This window comes from Erithacus rubecula, assembly GCF_903797595.1.
Source record: "Erithacus rubecula genome assembly, chromosome: 2".
Classification (NCBI taxonomy): domain Eukaryota; kingdom Metazoa; phylum Chordata; class Aves; order Passeriformes; family Muscicapidae; genus Erithacus; species Erithacus rubecula.
Genome location: NC_136685.1, coordinates 73,706,366 through 73,725,601, shown reverse-complemented (window position 1 = coordinate 73,725,601; position 19,236 = coordinate 73,706,366). Strand labels below are relative to the sequence as shown.

The 19,236-nt window shown below is 36.4% G+C and overlaps 1 protein-coding gene across 1 annotated transcript in view; it reads right to left on the bottom strand.

Annotated features, from left to right (window-relative positions):
* PRKN (parkin RBR E3 ubiquitin protein ligase) overlaps positions 1-19,236 on the bottom strand; it is a 665,258-nt gene that overhangs the window by 453,308 nt on the left and 192,714 nt on the right. The window contains exon 3 of the mRNA XM_079333471.1: positions 1,389-1,626. Coding sequence (XP_079189597.1) covers positions 1,389-1,626 — 238 coding nt within the window. The remainder of the gene's footprint in view (positions 1-1,388; positions 1,627-19,236) is intronic.

The window sequence follows — 19,236 nt, the reverse complement described above, 5'->3', positions numbered from 1 at the left end:
CTAGCCCACATATTTTATCAATGTATGTTGTCCTCCTGCATTCTGCCATGAACATATTTGCTGCAATGGAAGACACCTATCAATTTATACTTAGCTTCACAGAGTATGTGGTCTGCAGACAAATGCCACATGACACATTTTAAAAGTCCTTATACACGTATAAACTATTCTGTGAAGTCATGCACAGCTGTTAAATTCGTGTACATACGTACAGTAATGAAAAAATTAAATATGTGGTAATGTTTAAAGGCTCACAGTTTTGTCTTGCTTCTGAGAGTAAGGCCAGGCTGAAGCCCTGTCCCCAGTTTACCAGATTTAAATCAGCATGCGTCCCTCTTAGCTCATTACTCATTCAGATTGGGAGATGTGGATCATTAAGCTGGGTACTAATTTGCTCCTAAACTGCACTCATTCATCATTAGTTGGCAGTGAGAGGTTGACCAAGTCAGTTGTGGAATACTTCTGTGACCCTCCCATGGATTGTATATTTTCTGCATGAGCTACTTAATAAATTCTCTAGAAGTTGTTTTAGCAGTGTTAGTAGCCATTTTGTTAAGCAAGATGATCTCTGTGGCCAGGTTAGTCACAGAGGTATCTCTTGTCATATTCACAATTTATCTTCTTTACTCTGGATATATATATTTGCTATTACCTTTCTGTGCAAAAAGGCTATTTGTGTACTGTTCTTTATAAAAAGACATCTCTGATGACTATTATGATAAATCACAATAGAACCTGCTATTGCACAGAATGATGTATCTTCATTGGGGCAACACAGTGTCAGTAAGATCATTTGGCAGTAATTTATGCCTTAGATTATTTTTCACAATGAAGATATTCTCAGTAATCGTTTGGTGGATAAGAACTGCAAATATCCACAGTATGAAACATCACCATCATGTGTTGTGCCAGCAAAGATTTAATAAATCTTAAATAAATTGTAAGTATTTTTAAATAAATTCTATGTTTATGAAAGCATCACAACAGATTAGGAATTAAGCATATTTTCAAGGCATAAGATGCCCAACTTCTAGTTAAGGAAATTTCCATAATGGAAATTTTACAGAGACTATATTTTGCCTTCTCATGGACCTCTGAGGGCTTTGCCATCTTACAATAATTTATAAAAATATGATCATAATACAAGTTAGAGACAGGAGCAACACAAGAAATCACTAATTTTATCCACAAAGTAAAATTATTTTGCTAGAAGACACATTAGATGCTTATCACATTAATATTGTTGTATTTCTTGTTTAATAAATAAAATAAAACATATATTTTGGGGGCTTTTCCCCTGTGGTATGGAACTAAAACTACTCACTCTAAGAAAGAAAAAGACACATGTTTAGAAATGTATATTGTAATGTTGCAAGACAATTAATTACCTGATTTTTCAGAGGGAAGTGAAACACTGTTTTTTCCAGTATCCAGAATAACTGCCAACCCTGCAGAGACCGATGGGAGGATGCTGGTACTGAGATCTATGCGAGTTAAACTCTCAGGTTCTCTTTTCAAGGTTTTTGGAACACCTCCAATACAGCTATCTTCTGTCTTCTCCTTGTTCTGACTGTTCTGTGGACTCTGAACAATATGAACAATGCTCTGCTGGGCCAGGTCACAGTTCTGCAAGACAAAACCAAAATCGCAATAAATAATTAATTGTGACAGAATGGACAAAATCCCTCTATCTCCAATTTGTTATTTGTTAAATGGTCTCCAAACCATTTTGGGGAAGAATTTCAGTGTGCAGTAATGGAGTTTAAAGCAAAGTGACAAGTGTAAATTGCTGGAATTAGGATTACTTGCATTGCCAAAAGGGTCACAACACTTACAAGTGCTAAACATTTAACAAAGGAATAGTGGACCAGAGCCAACAGTGCTAAATAAGTCAGGTTTATTGGCACAAAGTAAAAAATCTCCAGTGGGAGCACTACTAAACCAAGTACTAAGAATATTCAACACTTAAGAGGCACTTGTACAGAAAATGCTGAAACACACTCTTCATGAAGCAATTTAGGGTCAAACTTGATGATCACAGAGAATTCATGGCAAGCTACTCCAAAATATTTTTATAATTAAGAACAGGAAAGATGATTCTGATGATGAAGAGAGATAGTATTTCTTCTCTGTAATTTAATTTTCAGTCTAAATCTGGTTTTAGATGCAGATTCAGTATGAGTTGCCCACTGTTTCCAAAAATGACATTTAACTGTTGACTTTACATTGAGAGAAAGCATGTAGAAGATGTCACGACTGTTGTGGTCTTTCATGATAAAACAAAAGAACTGCTTTTAAAAAAGAAAGCCATTTTATCCCAAAATGAGACCATTTTATGGTTCCAAATATACAGAAGCTCTCATTTTCAATTCTCATCAGAGGTGATTCTTAGACAGTCTTTCCAGATCTTGTATCTTAGAAAACAGGAGGGTAAATAAGGATCTCGTGAAATATTTATACATGATAAATCAGGATGTGATTCCCAACTTGTTCAGCATTTTCCCAATACAGAAAAGCAAAATATTAAGTCAGAACTAGAAATTACAGAGATTTTAGAAGACCTAGCATTAATGAAAGTCTTTCAAGGATGTTTCTACAACACACCTTGCAAGGAAAATAGTTTTTCATTCAGTGATACCTTCTGGAGACCCACATCTAATTCTCCAGTGTCATGAATGAACACAAACATCAGCCTACACAGAGAGTAGGTAGTCTGTCAAAAAATGAATTTTCTAACTCCCTGCAGCATCATGAGGTTGGCCATCTCTGCTGTAAATGTCAAGACAGGCTGTTGAATGCATTTGGGGGAAGCAAAGAGAAGAAAGAGTACTGAAGCATTTGTCTCATTTGTAATTTGTATATGCAATTAATACATGCAGTATCAATTGCAAAAGATTCCTTTATAGATATTTTCGTGCTCTTTACACCCTCATTCTCCCATGGTCTCTTCTACCACTTTTATTCTGGTCTCTTTTCTTTTGAGTTTTCCTTCATTCTCTTATTTCTCAGTACTTCTCTCTCCACACTTTCTTTCTTATGCAATGCAATTTAAAGCACAAAAACCTGACTTTTGTTTTAACTGAATTTTTAATAACACACTCTCTCCTTAGTGAAGCAGTAATAAGCTAGCAGAGATTTGTCAGAGCAAGGACATTGCACCTTAATATTCAATCAAAGCAATTATTAGATTTCAACCTTAGAACGTTATGTTGACATTAAAGGTTTCTTTTTTTTTTTGGTACAATTTATTGCCCATTGGGTTTTAACAATATCCATTTAAATAGCTCAATAATTTCATTCATTAACACAATATACAAAACATGTCTGTCACTATAAAACTTCTCCCACTAAGAATACTCTGCCACATTAAATAATTTAATGATCTAAAAGAAATTAATAATGAAATTATTAACTAGGAAATGAGGAGCTCAAAAATTATTTGCTCAGTTACAGTGAGAGTTTAAAAAGAGAAAGAGGTATGTAGGTAAAAACTCACAACCTTGGAAAACCCTAATAAACTGCCAATCAGTCATACTGTTTTAATTATCACCTCTTCTGGCAGCTTTGCTTGCTTAAGCAGACCCTGTTCTGCCCTTCATTTTTTTCTCAATATTTACTGTCCTTCTCAGTTGGTTATTTTTTTTATATTTTGAAGCTTGCATCAGTTCCTGATTCATCTCACTCCCTGATGCTGTGCTACAATCACACTGAGGGATAGTGCATATGAGAGAATAAAAGGAATGGAAAGATCTAAAACAAAATACCCCAACAATTCCACCACAAACTTTTTCAACCATTCTTGCTTGATCTTGGCTGCTGTGCCAAGCTTGTGTCTGGCTATACTAACTGATCCTTTAAAAGGCTTTGTGGTTTGCTTAGAAACAGTGGAAGGGCTGACAAAAAAGAACTCCATCTTACCTACTATTCTCTCTTCAACAATATCAAGAATTACATACTTCAGAAAAAGATGTAGAATTTGCACTTTAGACAATTCTATAGATTGCCTCAGCTGGTTAGAGCACAGTGCTAATAATGCCAAGGTTGTGGGTTTGATCCCTGCATGGGCCATTCACTTCAGAGCTGGACTCAATGATCCTTGTGGGTCTCCTCCAACTCAGAATATTCTGTGATTCTGTATATGACCATAGCAACTGTGCTTTTTTTGTATTTGTCTTAATAAAATTTTAAAAGCACAGGTGAACATGTTGTATCTTAGCTTTCTTCTATCTCTTTATCTAAAACAAAAACAAGCTTTGACAGATTGAATATCACTACTGATGATGACACTGTAGATAACAGTCTCAGTAAAGCTTAATTAGCAGATCTCAGGATAACTTTCAAAGAGAGCAGGTAGGAGAAAGAAACAATATCCCTTGATTTTTACCCTGTGTAGATTTAATATGAAAGTCACTGAACAATAACAAACATGGAATCCCAAAGCATCAGTTTTGTAATGTTTTTTTGAGTATATCTGAATTGAATTTGGCTTGTATTTAAGTGAGGAAAGTAATCCTTAACCTTTGTAAGAAAAGTGATAAAACAGTACAAGAAGAAAATAAAAAAAGAGTTGTGATCATATGTTAATTGTGGACAGATGTGGATGGGAATATAACCAAGCATTTTCCAGAATATGGGTGATTAATGCTTTATAGCAGATTACATTTCATGGACAATAGATGAGCAGCTTTTTCTTTGAGAAAAAAGGTGGAATTCTAACTATTTCTGTGGGAGTTTAGATTGTGCCTTAGGTTGCTATTGTAAGGTACAATTGTTTATGTCAATGTCACTTTTGTTTCCTTTGTGTATTTGTTTTATGCCTCAGGAAATGTTCTTTTGAGTATATTTATTATTAATGATTCTAGAGATATTGTCTTGTCTTATCTGTTGATTCAAATTAATGCCTGTGTGCCATATTCCAATGGGTAATACTGCAAGTGTATCAAAAGCAGATTGTGAAGTATCTTCTTTCACTAGAGTAAAAGGAACGGAGAGATCCAAAAATTATGCAACTCAGTAATAAGGACTGGTTCTTTAGAGAAAATGGGTTTTGTCCAAACTGGGAAAATGAATTTATAAAAGAGAAAATCAATATTATTTTTTTTTTCATTCAAGTCTTTTACCTATTTTTTTTCTTTCTTTCTGAATTTTCAAGTTGAATTTCGCACAGCTGAATCAGCACGTCCTGAATGAACAACACAACTTTGGTGCTGAGAGCTGTGGCCTAACTAGAAGGTTTAGCTGAAAGACTGAAATAAATTATGAGAAGGGAAAACATGACTGTGATTAAGTTACTCCGAAATTCTCTTGTCAGGCTCTGAGGAGACCTCACTGCTGTCTATAAGGAGACTTAGGGGGAAAAAAATTTTAAAAAGGGACTTTTTACATGGACAGAAAGGCCAATGGGAAAAACTTTTAGACAAGAAGATTAGATGCCAGGAAGAAATTCTTCACTGAAAGGGTGGTGAGGCATTGGAACAGGCTGCCCAGAGAAGCTGGATGCCCCATCCCTGAAGTGTCCAAGGTCAGGCTGCCTGGGGCCACCTGATCTAGTGAGTGGCATCCCTGTCCACAGTGAGGGAGTGGGAACTAGGTAATCTTTACTGACCCTTCCAACCCAAACCAGTCTGTGATTCTGACAGATTTCTGACAGTTTGATATTTTACTCACAACATATTTTGATAATAATAAGAATACTGAAAGTTTTCTCAATCTAACAAATGTAAAGCCCACTAGAGAAGTCATACTTTCTTGAGTGCAATACACTTTATTTTGAAATGTTTTATTTAAAGAAACATTAGAGTAGAAAATAGTTTGAATCTGAAGCTCCGTATGTGAATATAAAAATCTTGTGGTGTTTTGTCTTGAAAAGGAATTAGATACATTTCCATTTCATGCTAGCCAGGAGTTGGGAGTTTAAAGGTGTTGAGGTATTTTCTTATTACATACCAATCACAAAGAGAAATTTTTCACACACCAATACCTATGATTCGGTTTCAAATTCCAACTTTTATGGTACCTGGAGATTCACACCTTTACCCATGAATCCCTGTGGCCTATTGTGGATACAGTAACAGTGGAATTGTCTAACTGCTGCCTATTTAGATAAAGCAGATAATAGACTTCCTGATGCCATTCCCTAAGAGATTCACATAAGACCAGTGCTCAAGAAAAGGTATTTTCTAGGAATGATCAAAAAACCCAAAACCACTGACTTTCCAGTTCTGTTTTGCATTTATTTTCCTTAAAAATAGCCAAGCACATCACTTCAAACCAATAGGAACCCCATGTAAAAGTGTAGATGACACACTGATTTCATTGGGAACATATTTTTTTGAGGATAATAGAGACAGACATTGAAGATGACCTTCTAAACAGACAAATAAGCATATGAAGTCCCCAGAAGAGAAAGAAAATAAAGCTCAGCAAGTCTTACTCAACTGTTGCTGTAACCCTTTTAAAAGGACAGAGTCCAGGTCTCAAAAGCTGCAGAAACAGAAAGGAAATCAATTGGAAGAGGAATACTGTTTCATCCCCTGATCACAGTGAAAGCAAAAAAAAGCAAGAAGAAGAAAGCAACACCATGATAATATACTTTATTACATAGGAAACTAAAGCTGGTATATTAATGAATTTGAAAGTAGAGACTACCTAACATAAAAGATACAGATATAGCAATAATATTCTGTTGAGCCATGTTGGTTTAAGGAATCAGAAGCAACATTTGCAAGAAGACTTAATATCTTTTATTTGATCAGCCAATGTAGAAAGAAAAATCAGCTTCTGGGCTCAGAGAATCTTATGCAGGTCATGGCAAGGGGAAACCTGAAGGGAAAATTAAGCACTGTTAAAATAATGAAGCAAATCAGCACTCTGATCTGATATCACCATCCATTGGTGTGAATGCTGACTGCTCAATGGCAGTGAACTAAATATTGCTCCACATGGGGCAAGGGAAAAAAGCCAGTGCACCACCAGAACTAAATTACATGGACCACTTAGCAGTTAAATTCCAGCAATAAGAAACTACTTGCTGTTTTATGATGCTATGGAATACATCTATATTTGATTTCAGTTCACCTTTTCAATATTTTCACAGTTATACATTACTGTTCTGGTTTAGCATTCAGAATATTGTGGGTGCTAAGCAGCACCTAGAAGTAGAAGGAAAAATAGGTGTATTATTGAAAGCACCACACATTCAAATAAAGGTGATGAAAAGGCAGAAAACCCTTCACTTAGCAGAAGAGTTAAACTCAGACACATTCAAATTTAGATTCTATTATTTTTTAGCACAGAGAACAGTCGATGTCAAACAAGAGGAAATAAGTACATACTGTGGGATTTACTACAGTCCCTTCAGCCAGTGGTCCCTCTGTAGCAAGTAGCCCTGACTAGCATTTACAAAAATAAAATCCCATGATTTAGAGTCAAAGAAAATAGTTCATATATTACAAAGGTTCTTCTCTGAAAGATACTCTTTAAAGAGAAGTAAAAGACTTAGGATTTTATACAGACTGGTCCCTTAATGAGTTAAGAATTTGCTGGAAATGGAAATGTATTCAACTAAGTCAGAATTCCCCCTCTTCCTTCACTTACAAATCACTTTATGCTTCATTTCCATCTTTTTCACATTATAACACAAAAATTTAATGCTAATTTCTAGCTCAGTGGAGGGAACGCAGAGTTAATGCTCAGTTAGGAACGATGCAGGGTTATTACTTTTTGTACACAATCTAAGACCTTAGCAATGCTGTATACATATTTCTAAATGGCATTACTAATAAAATGACACCATTAATGTCATAACTTTCCTCAAATGGAGATCTTTTAGGACAAATTCCCAAAAGATATATTAACCCTTATAACAAATAAAAATGCTTTATTGGCAGCACATGAGACAGTTTGCAACATTAAAATACCTGCTTAGATTATTGTTATTCCCTTCAAAGCTCTGCATAATGATCTGCAAAAGACACAGAAGGCAGTCAAACTTTTTATATTATATTTACAGAGCTATTAATATCTCCACAGACATTAAGAACATATCATAGGATATAAAATGGAAGAGAAATAGTCAAATGAACACTAAATTAATGTAAAACTTTTTTCAGTAAATGAACAACTTTTTCCTTCTTTTCATATATTGTGCACAAAGAACAATCTACAAACACGCCATTTATTATAATCCCTGTATAGAAAGCAACAAGACTGAGAACCTCATAATGCTACATTAAAAATGAATACAGTTAAGTTCTCATGACCATTTACTTTCCTCCTAAATGCAGTTGAGTGCATCTCATTATTATTCCATCTTCTACACTGAGCTACCTGATAGAATTTATACTCTCTAAACATGTTATCTCCAACTGTAAGCATAAAAAAAAGAAAGCTTATTATTTACCAGGTATGGATTGCATTTTCCATTGCTCTAATTTCTTCCCAAGCCACACTGAAACAGAACAAGTAACAAGTGTATTCTGTAAAATGCTTGAATGAATTACATTTGGGCACATTTTAGTCTGGGTTAAATGGTAATAAAAGGTACTGTGCTCAGAAAAGGTCTCATAAGCAAGCACTGTTCACAGTCTGCAGAGTACAGCATGGCCTCAGGACTGTGGACTATATGTTATTTGATTAACAGAAGATCTAATTTTTATTTTCTCTTCTCCTTAAATTCTTCTTTGAGAAGATTCATCTCAGCAAGGCAGACACTGCCAATCTGCTTATACTTCTGTGTCTTCAGTTAAGGTATGCATTAAGGATTAGTGAGTAAGTGAGAAACAGGCATAAAAGTGGCCTCACACCGACACCTAATAAGTGCCAGGACATTACTGAGACATAAATTCTATTTGAAAAACTGGAGAGTCACTTACAATGCAGAACTCTGAAAATATTTTAAAGACTTCAGTAGTCTCTTATGCTGATGGGGCACTACAGTGGCAGCTAGAGAGAGAGCTGCAGAAAGGAATTTGGAAAATTCCTTTCTCCAAAGATCTCTGAAAGAATTCCTGTGTGCTGCAAACACTCTACTGAAGAAAGCAAAATTTTCCTGTGAATTTATTGTTTAGTGCATCAAAAGTTCAATAGCTATAAATATTTATTTCAATTACTTCAACTAGTCATCCACAGATGCCTTTTTCATGCTTTATGGCCAGCACCTGGTATACATCCCAACCAAGGATCACTTTGGTCTACTACTTGTCCCAGTTCATGCATCTATATATCAGTTTGAGCAGCTGCTATCAGAACAGCTGTAAATAAAGCCTAGTGAGCAAGCACCCCATGAGGCCCTACTTGGTAACTTCTTAACATCCTAGTATAAACATGGACAAGAGATCAAATATTTTCCACAGCTTTCCCTGATTTTACCTGAACACTTGATTTTAAACTAGCAGTTTCTATGACAGGTGAAAATGGTCTTAGATTTTAATTTTGGGCTATGCCTACCAAAATATGCCAGAAGGATAATGCTGGAAAATCTATGCAGTGCAATATTGTGCAGCACACCTAAACACCCAACTGGACATTACTTCAGGGCTAATTTGCCAGACGTATAGTTAGGTATGTTACAAAAGACACAGTTTATAGATTCTTCCCAATCCCTAATAAAAATCTGTGCCATATCAGAAAACACTCCTACAATAAATTAATCCCTGTACCTAGTACATATGGGCATAGTTTGTCACTGCATTTATTTCCACCCCTCATGAAATCATGCCTAATTTTAAAAGGGAGAACACTCATGTTGTGGTTTGACTTGGAAGGCATCTAAACATTCCACAGCCACTCTCAATTCTCCGCACCCACCCTACTCCTCAGTGGGACTGGGGGGATATGGGGGGATGTGAAAAAAAGTAAAACTTGTGAGTTGAGATAGTTTACTAGGACAGAAAAGGGGGAAAACCTCAATAATAATAATAAATGAAATTATAAACAAAACATAATTGCTCACCACCCACCAGTTCCTGAGCAGCAGCCCTTGGCCAGCTTTCCCCCTTGTTTATATTCTGATGGATATAAGAGGCCATACAGTCTGGAATATCCCTTTGGTCAGCTGGGGTCAGGTTTTGTGGCTGTGTCCCCCCACAACTACTCCTGCCCCTACAGCCAGCTCACTGGGGTGGGGTGAGGAGCTGAAAAGCCCTTGACTCTGTGCAAACACTGGTTAGCAAGAACTAAAATATCACCATGTTAATGACATTATTCTCATCCTAAATCCAAAACACAGCACTGTGCCAGCCACTGGGAAGAAAATTAACTCTATCCCAGCCAAAATTATAATTGCACACTAATAAAAACAAGGTGAATGCTATCAAGAAATAATAGAAATAATTAAAATGTTTATATTCAAATGAAAATATCCTTTTTATACCTTTAAGTAATCTGTGTGATTTTTCAAAAAAATCTAGCATAAATGGAAAACATGACAATAAATAAATCCAGACCAATTCTGCTAAATAACCAATATATATACTAAACATAGCATTATAAAAGGGAGATGAGAACACCTTGTTGAGTCACAAATGAAAGATGTTTCTGAACATCACAACAAGAGAATTATGACCCATTAATAAGATTAAAAAAAAAAAAAAAAAACTGCTTTGAGTGCATTTTTACCCATCCCTGGGAAAAAACATCCAATTTTCCCCTGAGTCAATTCAACTCTAATATAGAAATCTTCAATGATCTAGCACCAAGCTATGATACAGAGGTTCAGTATTCAGATTTTGTTAGACAAAACATAGATTATTAAAACAAGCAGGTTTCTGAAAATTATTCTGAAGATTTTTGCATCATGGCATTCTCCTGCATACATTCAGTTTATAATGTGTTATATGCTTTTCACAGGCATGTCACACACAAGTCCAAACTCTTTGCTAAAAAATCTGGAAGGTTAAGACCTTTCCATATGGATGAGAAATTGTGTGATTTCAATTCAGAGCAAGATACAGGTTCTGAAAACACATGCAGGAAGAATGCCTATGAGCATTCATGGAGAAGGAAAAAGTAAAATTGAGAAGTGCCATGGTTGCAAAAATTTTAAGTTTTACTGAGATGGAGATTTCTTCAGGTCCATTAGGCTTGTCCAAATAGACAAGCAAGTAAGGAACTTCATTTTCACTGCCACGTACTGCAGACCAAAAGTACGTGTCCACAGCAAAATGGTTCATGTCAAGGACCAGAAATACACACTGTAAAGTCTGGGGATGCTTGGGGATGTTTTGAGTTTAGTCTACTTTTAGTCTTGGCTCTTTTGCAACTTTAATAGGTAAAGTTTTGAAATTCAATTCACTCTTTAGTTTCAATTAAAAGGCACCTACTTTATTTGCTCTGAGGATGCTCCATGATGTAAGTCAAAACATGGTAAATGGGGATGATCAGATCTATTTCAAAAGCTGACTGCTATTCCAAATTAAGACACTAGTCCAGACACACTTTCTCTGTGACAGAACATGTCCAGACACCACTTTCTGATTCTGAGCTCTCATAAAAGGCATCAGCAGACACATTTCAGATTATCTGACAGGGGTGTATTACTGCTGATTAAAGGTATTAGCTTTATTAAGAGCCACAACTGTTGTCTGGTTGCATACTTTTGTGCAGTGATTTGCTGGAAGTTACATTTATCTACATTTACAGAGAGTAAAGAAAATAAATAAAGTACCATAAAATGACAAAATGAAGATCAGCAATTGTATGCTGTCCTCTCTTCAAAACAAAACCACTTCTGTTTAAAAAATCAGTTGACCATTTCTTCTCACAGCATGGAGATTCAACAGGTTTTACAACTGTTATCTTTCTACTGGTGTACCAGGTAAAACCATCACAAGGATTTCCCCAGAGAAACAGGTCTGGTTTGCTTGGCTAGCTTCACTAAAAATCAATTTTAAAAATCTATTATTTTAAAAACAAATGTCTTGTTAACAGTTGTGCCAAGAAAGCATATAAACTCCTGTGAACTTTCCTTAGCAATGGGAATTAAGTTTTGTAAGCCTGGACCTTTTAATAAGTTCCATCTTAAAGATTCACAAGCTGTACAGTACAGACATTTTAAACCAGAAAACAGGTTAATCAGCCTTACAATGAAGAGAATAAAAAATCCAAGACACAGGCAATGAGTGCCACACTTCAATAAGAGAAAGAAGAGAGACTACCAGCACAGCTTCTAGCTCTTTGTGACAGGGCTTGTCATGTCACACAGCAAGCACTGTCCCTTGTAGCACACTTATTATCAGATTGGATGCATTCTCTGATGGGCAAGACGCACACCTCACCCTCAGAGCACCTCTTAGTGTTAATTATGGTTTCATGGTGTGAGAACATTTTCTGACTTCAGCCAGGGACAAGCTTTAACAGTCCTGAAATTCTCACTTTACTGGAAAGTAAAAGGTGACACTAATCTTATTCCTGCAAGAATAAACACTCAGTTTGTAGTACAGATGCTACAAATTCACCTTCCTAAAACTCTTTGATCTTGTCCAGCTTCAGCTTAGGTCCCTCTCTAAAAGAACATTCATGCCAATGACAAAAAACAGTTGCATTTATTTTTATAAATTTTCTTTTATTTCCATCCTCATTGCCTTGAGTGAGAAAAGTTCTGAAATTAATTCAATGACAACATGTGTGTCTTTAGAAGTACACAGTTAAGAGTGATCTGGAGCTTATATTGGCATGCTTTTATCAGTGTCCACTTGAATGATGCTAAACATGACTGGCTGCAATTAACAGGACAGAAAGCTGAAACCCTTACATATATAGCATAAATTATCCTTTTTTCCTTTCTTCCTAAGCTGCCACTGGAATTGAAAGCACAAAAGATGCAGTGGAGACACTGATGGGCTGGTTTGAGTGGATATGGGAGCTTCCCGGTTTTGCTACCAAGTGAAGGAATTTTCCTTATTCAAGGCTGGTATATTTGTGTAAGTAAAAGGACAGCAGATAGAAAAATAAATAATGTATTTAAATTTGCACATTTCTATCTCCAAAATGTTTAGAAATATGTATTTTTAAAATTTGAGTAAGAGATTCAAATTGATTTTTCTTGGGTTCTAGTCACAATTCTTCGGAGCATCCAGGACTTTCATGTCTTTAGGTAAATTTCAACCAGCAAGAATTCCTTTACTTTTACTTCTTTCACTTGTCCTGAGGCTGAGGAGGGAAGAGAGAAACAAATTGGGATAAAGTTTCCACTATTATCTGCAAATAATTAGGATTCATGCTCAGGCTTTGGATGCTGTTGTCACAAGGCACTGCCAGTTCCAAAATTTCTAGATATGGAGGGATGGGGCTTTCACACAAAACAAGCAGGATGAGAGATTCCTCCACTGGCCTCAAGCTTCATCTCTTCAGATTTTAGCACTATTTTAGTTGCTTCTGGAGATGCAGCACCTAAGCTGTGTATTCAAGTTCCAGCAAGCTGCACACTCATACCCAGGAATGCAAGCTGCCTCAGGGCACTCGTTGTTGCTATTTATCACCTTTTAAGATACAGTCACAAGGCACTCATAAAAATTGTGGAATTCTGCACCATAAAGTTTTATGTATAAAACCCAAAAAGTCCTGAAAAATCATACAGGTTCTACTGCAGGAGTTTAGTGTTCTTAAAGATGAGAATGCTGTACTTGTAAGTCTGTGCTGTCATTTTCTGATTGCAATGATTTTGTCCACTTAACCAGCGGACAAAAAGAAAGAAACTAAGAAGTTAACAAAAGGTATCTTTTCCAAGTCACCAAAAGGTATATTTTCCAGAAGTTAATAAAAGGTATATTTTTAATCCTTAAAAAAAACTCATTCAGTGTCTGTATTAATCAAAATACTTCAGTATTTCAGGAGCTGCATTAATCATAATATATCAGTATTTCAGGAGTCACAGAGACCTTGTGGGATGAGCAATTCCTCTGCCTGCCTCTGGGGACCCAGGATGTGTGCAAAACAAAAATGCACAGAAAGCAGACTCGGCTTAGGACAAACACCAATGCACCATTTATGCAAGCAGTATTGATACACCCACAAAGACAAAATGATGCAATTCGCTACTAAAATCTGTCTTGTCATTATTAAGAAGAAAAATAAAAAGCTAATTTTAGTCTGTGCTCCACAAGCTGCACAAATTAGTGAGTGATAAAGATGAAAACATAGTTATACATATTTAAGTTACACTTGATGGTTTCCCTAAATGAACATATGCAAATGCTTGAAGCCCAGGGGCAGCTCTTTCTTTGACTCAGGACATTTACTTAGTTTTCTGAGCTAATATTTAATCAAGTATTCAGTAAAACATCATTAATTACTTTCATAAATTCCTAATATCCTGTGAGATGTCTTTTTGCTCTGAGCTGCAAAACAGAATCTTCAAATGTCTTCCTCAATGAAGTGCAACAATTTTCACTCTACAGTCCTTTTAATTGAAAAAAAGGATAATTTTCAGTTTTCATCTTATTGCTTAATGATGATCTTTGCAGTTTGAAAGAACACTAAAATATTGTATTTGGTAAGAAGAATTTTGGGGCAGCAAGGAATAGGATTGCAATACAAAGCTCAGTTAAAGAACTGGTGTGGTCTAGAAGAGTAATTCAAAAAAATGGAAGAGTAATAGGCACAGTGAATTACTCAAAAGGGTCTTCATCTCACCCACCATCAGTTACTTTAAGGGAATTTATAAAAAACTCTAGAAGGCAGTTAGATAAAAATCTTATAGTTATATTTGGTGCTAGCATCCATTAATTTCCTAGTCTTTCTCAATATTTTTATTATTTATACATAGATACTCGGGTTTAGAACACAAATGGAAAAATTCTAGGAAATCCACTTCCTTAATTCCAATGAGGCTATCAACACAGCAGCTGCAGTCTTTGTACTCAAACTACAGCACTCACACAGTAACTTCCACTACACCACACACTTAAAACAGATGGATGACAATTTCTAATATCTAGTCAAATTATAGCTGTTATTTTAGATATGGTTATCATGTCATTCACGGATTTTCTCTCTCACATCAACAGTTCAAGTATTTTCAAGTATTTCAAGCATTCTCTTCTAGAGAAGTTTTCTCTGGTACTAGCAATTGTGTATGACTCACAATCCTTTCCACGTTGCTCTTCTGATCTGACCTCAAACATTTGATGATTGTAGCAGCCCTGCAATGTGCCAGGAGAAATAAAAAGGAAAAAAACCAAAACTGCTAAGAAGTGTGGCAGCATCTGCACAGCTAGTATCTAGACTGAACTGTAATACAGTGTGGTGCAGTTTTAATGGATGATGCTCCTCTGGTTCATGGAACCTTTTTCTTCCCCTGCTGTTGCATTTTTCTGCTTGTTTAAATTAGAGATATAATCAAGTTCCAAAAGGAACAAGAATTCTTCAAGAATATTGCAGAATACCTGCATAAGTAATTTCTTTTATTGATTTAAACCCTAAGGTCTGTCTAATGGATTTGAAACAAACAAACAAACAAAAAACTTGATAGGGCAGACTGCCCTGGCAGCAGTCAATGTAATTTAACACAAATCCATAGAAGAGGATTGATCTTACTGAGCTTATCTCTAATACAGTTTACAAATACTGATTCTTAGTGTGTTAACTTAGGCCCTCTTTGCTCTGAAAAATGTTTTTATACCTACTTTCATACAAGATGGGCATCCAAGTATTTTATAAAGGATGACAGAAAAAATATATTATATAAACCTGAGAAGAGGCAAACTAATATCAAAAACAGAAGAGGAAGTAATGAATTTGCCTGAACCAATCTCTTATTTCATGACCTCATCATGCTGAAGCTGCCTATCTATTTCAGAACAAGTGATAAATATTAAAATGAAATATTTTTTGCATGTCTTATCAAAAGCCTCCAATATCAATTGTTTTCACAAATGTTTTCTCCTGCAAGCAGTGAATGCCTCTTCATCAATCTTTTATCAAAAGCAATCTTGTTCTGATTTCAGTCTTATCAGAGAAAGTTCTCTCTCCTTTGTTGTTCTTTTTTTTTTCTCCCTTTCTTGGCAGAAGGTACATGAATATCATTTTACACATGACTGTGGCTGCATCTCCATCAATCAAGAAAAAAAAAGTAAGTGTGAAGGATATATCATGGCCCTGCAGAGCCCCAAACAGCAGAAACATTTGTGCCTGATAGTGACAAAGTAGGAAACAAAGCATGTTCATCTACATGAATGTGCAAATATTCCTTCTTACAGGGAATGCTTGCATTTCTAAATATTTCTAAACAGAGGAATGGTCTGCAGTGGGGAGCTGTGCAGGGAAAGGCCACAACCTGCCACATGCCAGTCACAGCTGAGCCCAGACTCCTTTGGACTGGGTGACAGAACACCCAGAGTGCCAAGCCTGCAGTCAGCAGGTGAGCTGGCAGCACCCCAGCTCCAGCCTACTCACCAAAAGCTGCAGGCATCAGGGGGGAGAAGGCCACACGGAGATGGATGGAGAGGCGCGGGACTGAGGAGACAGACAGAGATGGGCTGCTCTAAGTGCCCTGCAGCCAGCACAGCCAGAGCATTTGAGTCAATGTCCCTGAGCCAAAATGGGGTTATTTGTGAACTTCAGCCCAAGGAGGGGAGATCCCTGAGGGACTGCAGCTCATGGGCAGCCTTCCTGAGGAGGAACACCTCTGGAGGACTGCAGCTCACAGGTGAACCTTGTCAGACAGGAACAGAAAGACCTGATCATGCACTTTACTCCAATAATGCACATCAGCTGTGCTGCCCATTACCTCACCAACAAGACTGTGAGGGACAGACCCCAGCCAGCAGTGAAAACAAGGGGACTTCACATTAGGAAGGGGAAGACAAGATTTTTGTTTTCTTGTTTGACTCAGTTCCCAACCCAGTGTTCAGAAATTTTTATGTATTGACAATAAACTAAATCTAGCAAACACTCCAAGTCCATAATAGTTGGCCCACAAGACTTGCTTGATCTCCTTGAATTGCATTCCCAAAATTCATTGAGAACTATTCCACCTGAATGCTCATTTTAAACGTCCCCTTGGACTGTCACCTATTCTGAACAAATACCACATGTTTTCTGCTGCTAAAGCTGGGCAGCAACCAAGGTTTCAATGTTTCAGAACAAGATCCTCAGATTGTACAAATAAATGTCATTCCAAAAGTCTCCCAGCACATTGAGGCCAATGCACAGTGACAGAACTCCAGAACAGAATGAGCTGCTGCAGTGACAAAAGGTTGAATATATAATGATTTCCATAGCAGAGACAAAGAGGCAGCAAAATTCCCATTTTTGACTCCTCAGGGGGAAAAAACCACAATAAATATAAATCACACCACCTTAAGAGTAAAGGGAAAAAAATTAGAAATTAAATTAAATTCATGGACAAATGACTGGAGCCTTGTGCTCCCTACACAAAGTGCTATGCATGTGTTTGCTTTATAAGTGTGCATCAGGCTGTTCCTGCCACTCACGGGAAGAATCTTGTCTTGAATATCCCAGACAGAGGAGAATTAAGGAGACTAAGAGCGTCATTTAGATAAATCCATACATTAAATTCATAGCTGTAGGGGCAGACTACACCTGAGCTGCTCCAACCAGGTTCTCAGCTCCTGGGCTGCTAAGGAGAAGAGTTTCACAGCAGGAAAGTGCTAAGCTGAATCACAGGAGAATCAAGCCCAGTGGCAGGATTGTCACAGATCCCCACCTTGTAATGATGCCTTCTCACATGGACAATATATGAGAGCACAGCTGAAGAGAGGCAGGAAGACTCAACCAGCAGGCACAAAAAACTGCTGGGTTTTAGGAATATGTTTTGACTTGATCCTACTCAGCACAGAAATGGCAGGGTTGTAGAGTGTTACAACAATGCTGGAGACAAGCTGCTGATTTGTCAGTGCTGGCTTTGGGGCTAAAAGATTCAGGGGGAGTGCTATATAGTCATAAATGGCACACAGAAGGTGATGGAAGAATGATTATTCACCTTTAAATATTAAGGAAGCATTGGATAAAAATGCCAGTTATAACAATTTAAGGGATTTAATTTTTCATACAAAATTTTATTTTTTATTTCTATGTAGCTGCTTTGTCTCAAGGTGCAGGGAGGTTGAAGGGGATGTGTTTGAGGATTAGGAAATCACCATCAGACAGGGAAGCAGTTTTCTATATATTAAAACCAGGATTATGTAAGGACTGTTTCCCACTATGCCCTTTACATTTATCTCTGGTGTTTTGTTGAGCTTTATTTGGGACTTTTTTTTGTTTTTCTAATTATTTTTATAGCTGACTCAATGCATATAGGATAACTGAAAGACTTGGTAAAGACTTTCCTTCCTACATTAGGTGTTAGTAACACAAAGGATGGATAAACTCTCTTTTTTAGAGAACATTTAAGTATGACAAATGCAAACATTTAACATTTTCATCACGTTCCTGATGAAAAGAGGCAAAATTTTACTAACTGGAGGCTAGAGAGAAAGTACATATGATGTTTTCTCATCTGGAAGTTACCAGTAGCTATCAGGTTAAGGCTCAATCTAAAGTTTCCCACCATTTACTCCTAAGGCAAATCTCTCAAAATCTCTTTCTTTTTGATTTTCTCCTCTAAAATGGCCTCAATAGCAGATTTTGCAACTAATAATAAAGGTCTCAAAGATATGAACCATGAAAGTAAATATGCTAATCTTTTAAGAAACCATTAACTTTGTGTCATTATGATGAGAAGATTAGTCACTAAAACACTATTCCATTTTTCTGCTGACAGTAAGTAAAAGAAAACTTTTTTCATATTATATTTCACTTCAAATCACATTAAGAATTTAGAGGATGTATATTTATAATGATCCTTAAATTACTGCGAGATCCAAAATTGCAATGCCTTGTTCTTAAGAAGATTTTAGTGGTTTAAACTAGTATTAGAAAGATAGTGCCTAATTTTATATAAAACAGACAGAATGGTAGAGCCTACTGGTATTACCTTGAGGTTTGTATACGAGAATTGTCATGGTAAATATGGTTTGCAATACTGGAAGGCACAATGATATTTTTTTCTAAGGAAGAAAATTTGCTAAATTCCTGCAATTTTTGAATGTTAATGTACAGATATGCAGAGGACAGTAATTGTACTCTGGTGAAGAACACTTCAGCACATTTTTCTCATGTTTTGTTTCAGCTCAATTGTTTCAAACAATCTTGAGGAAGTAGCTTACAAATACATATAAAGTCCTTAGGATATGTACACAAATGTGCTCCATAAATATGTGGAATTAATATAATTTG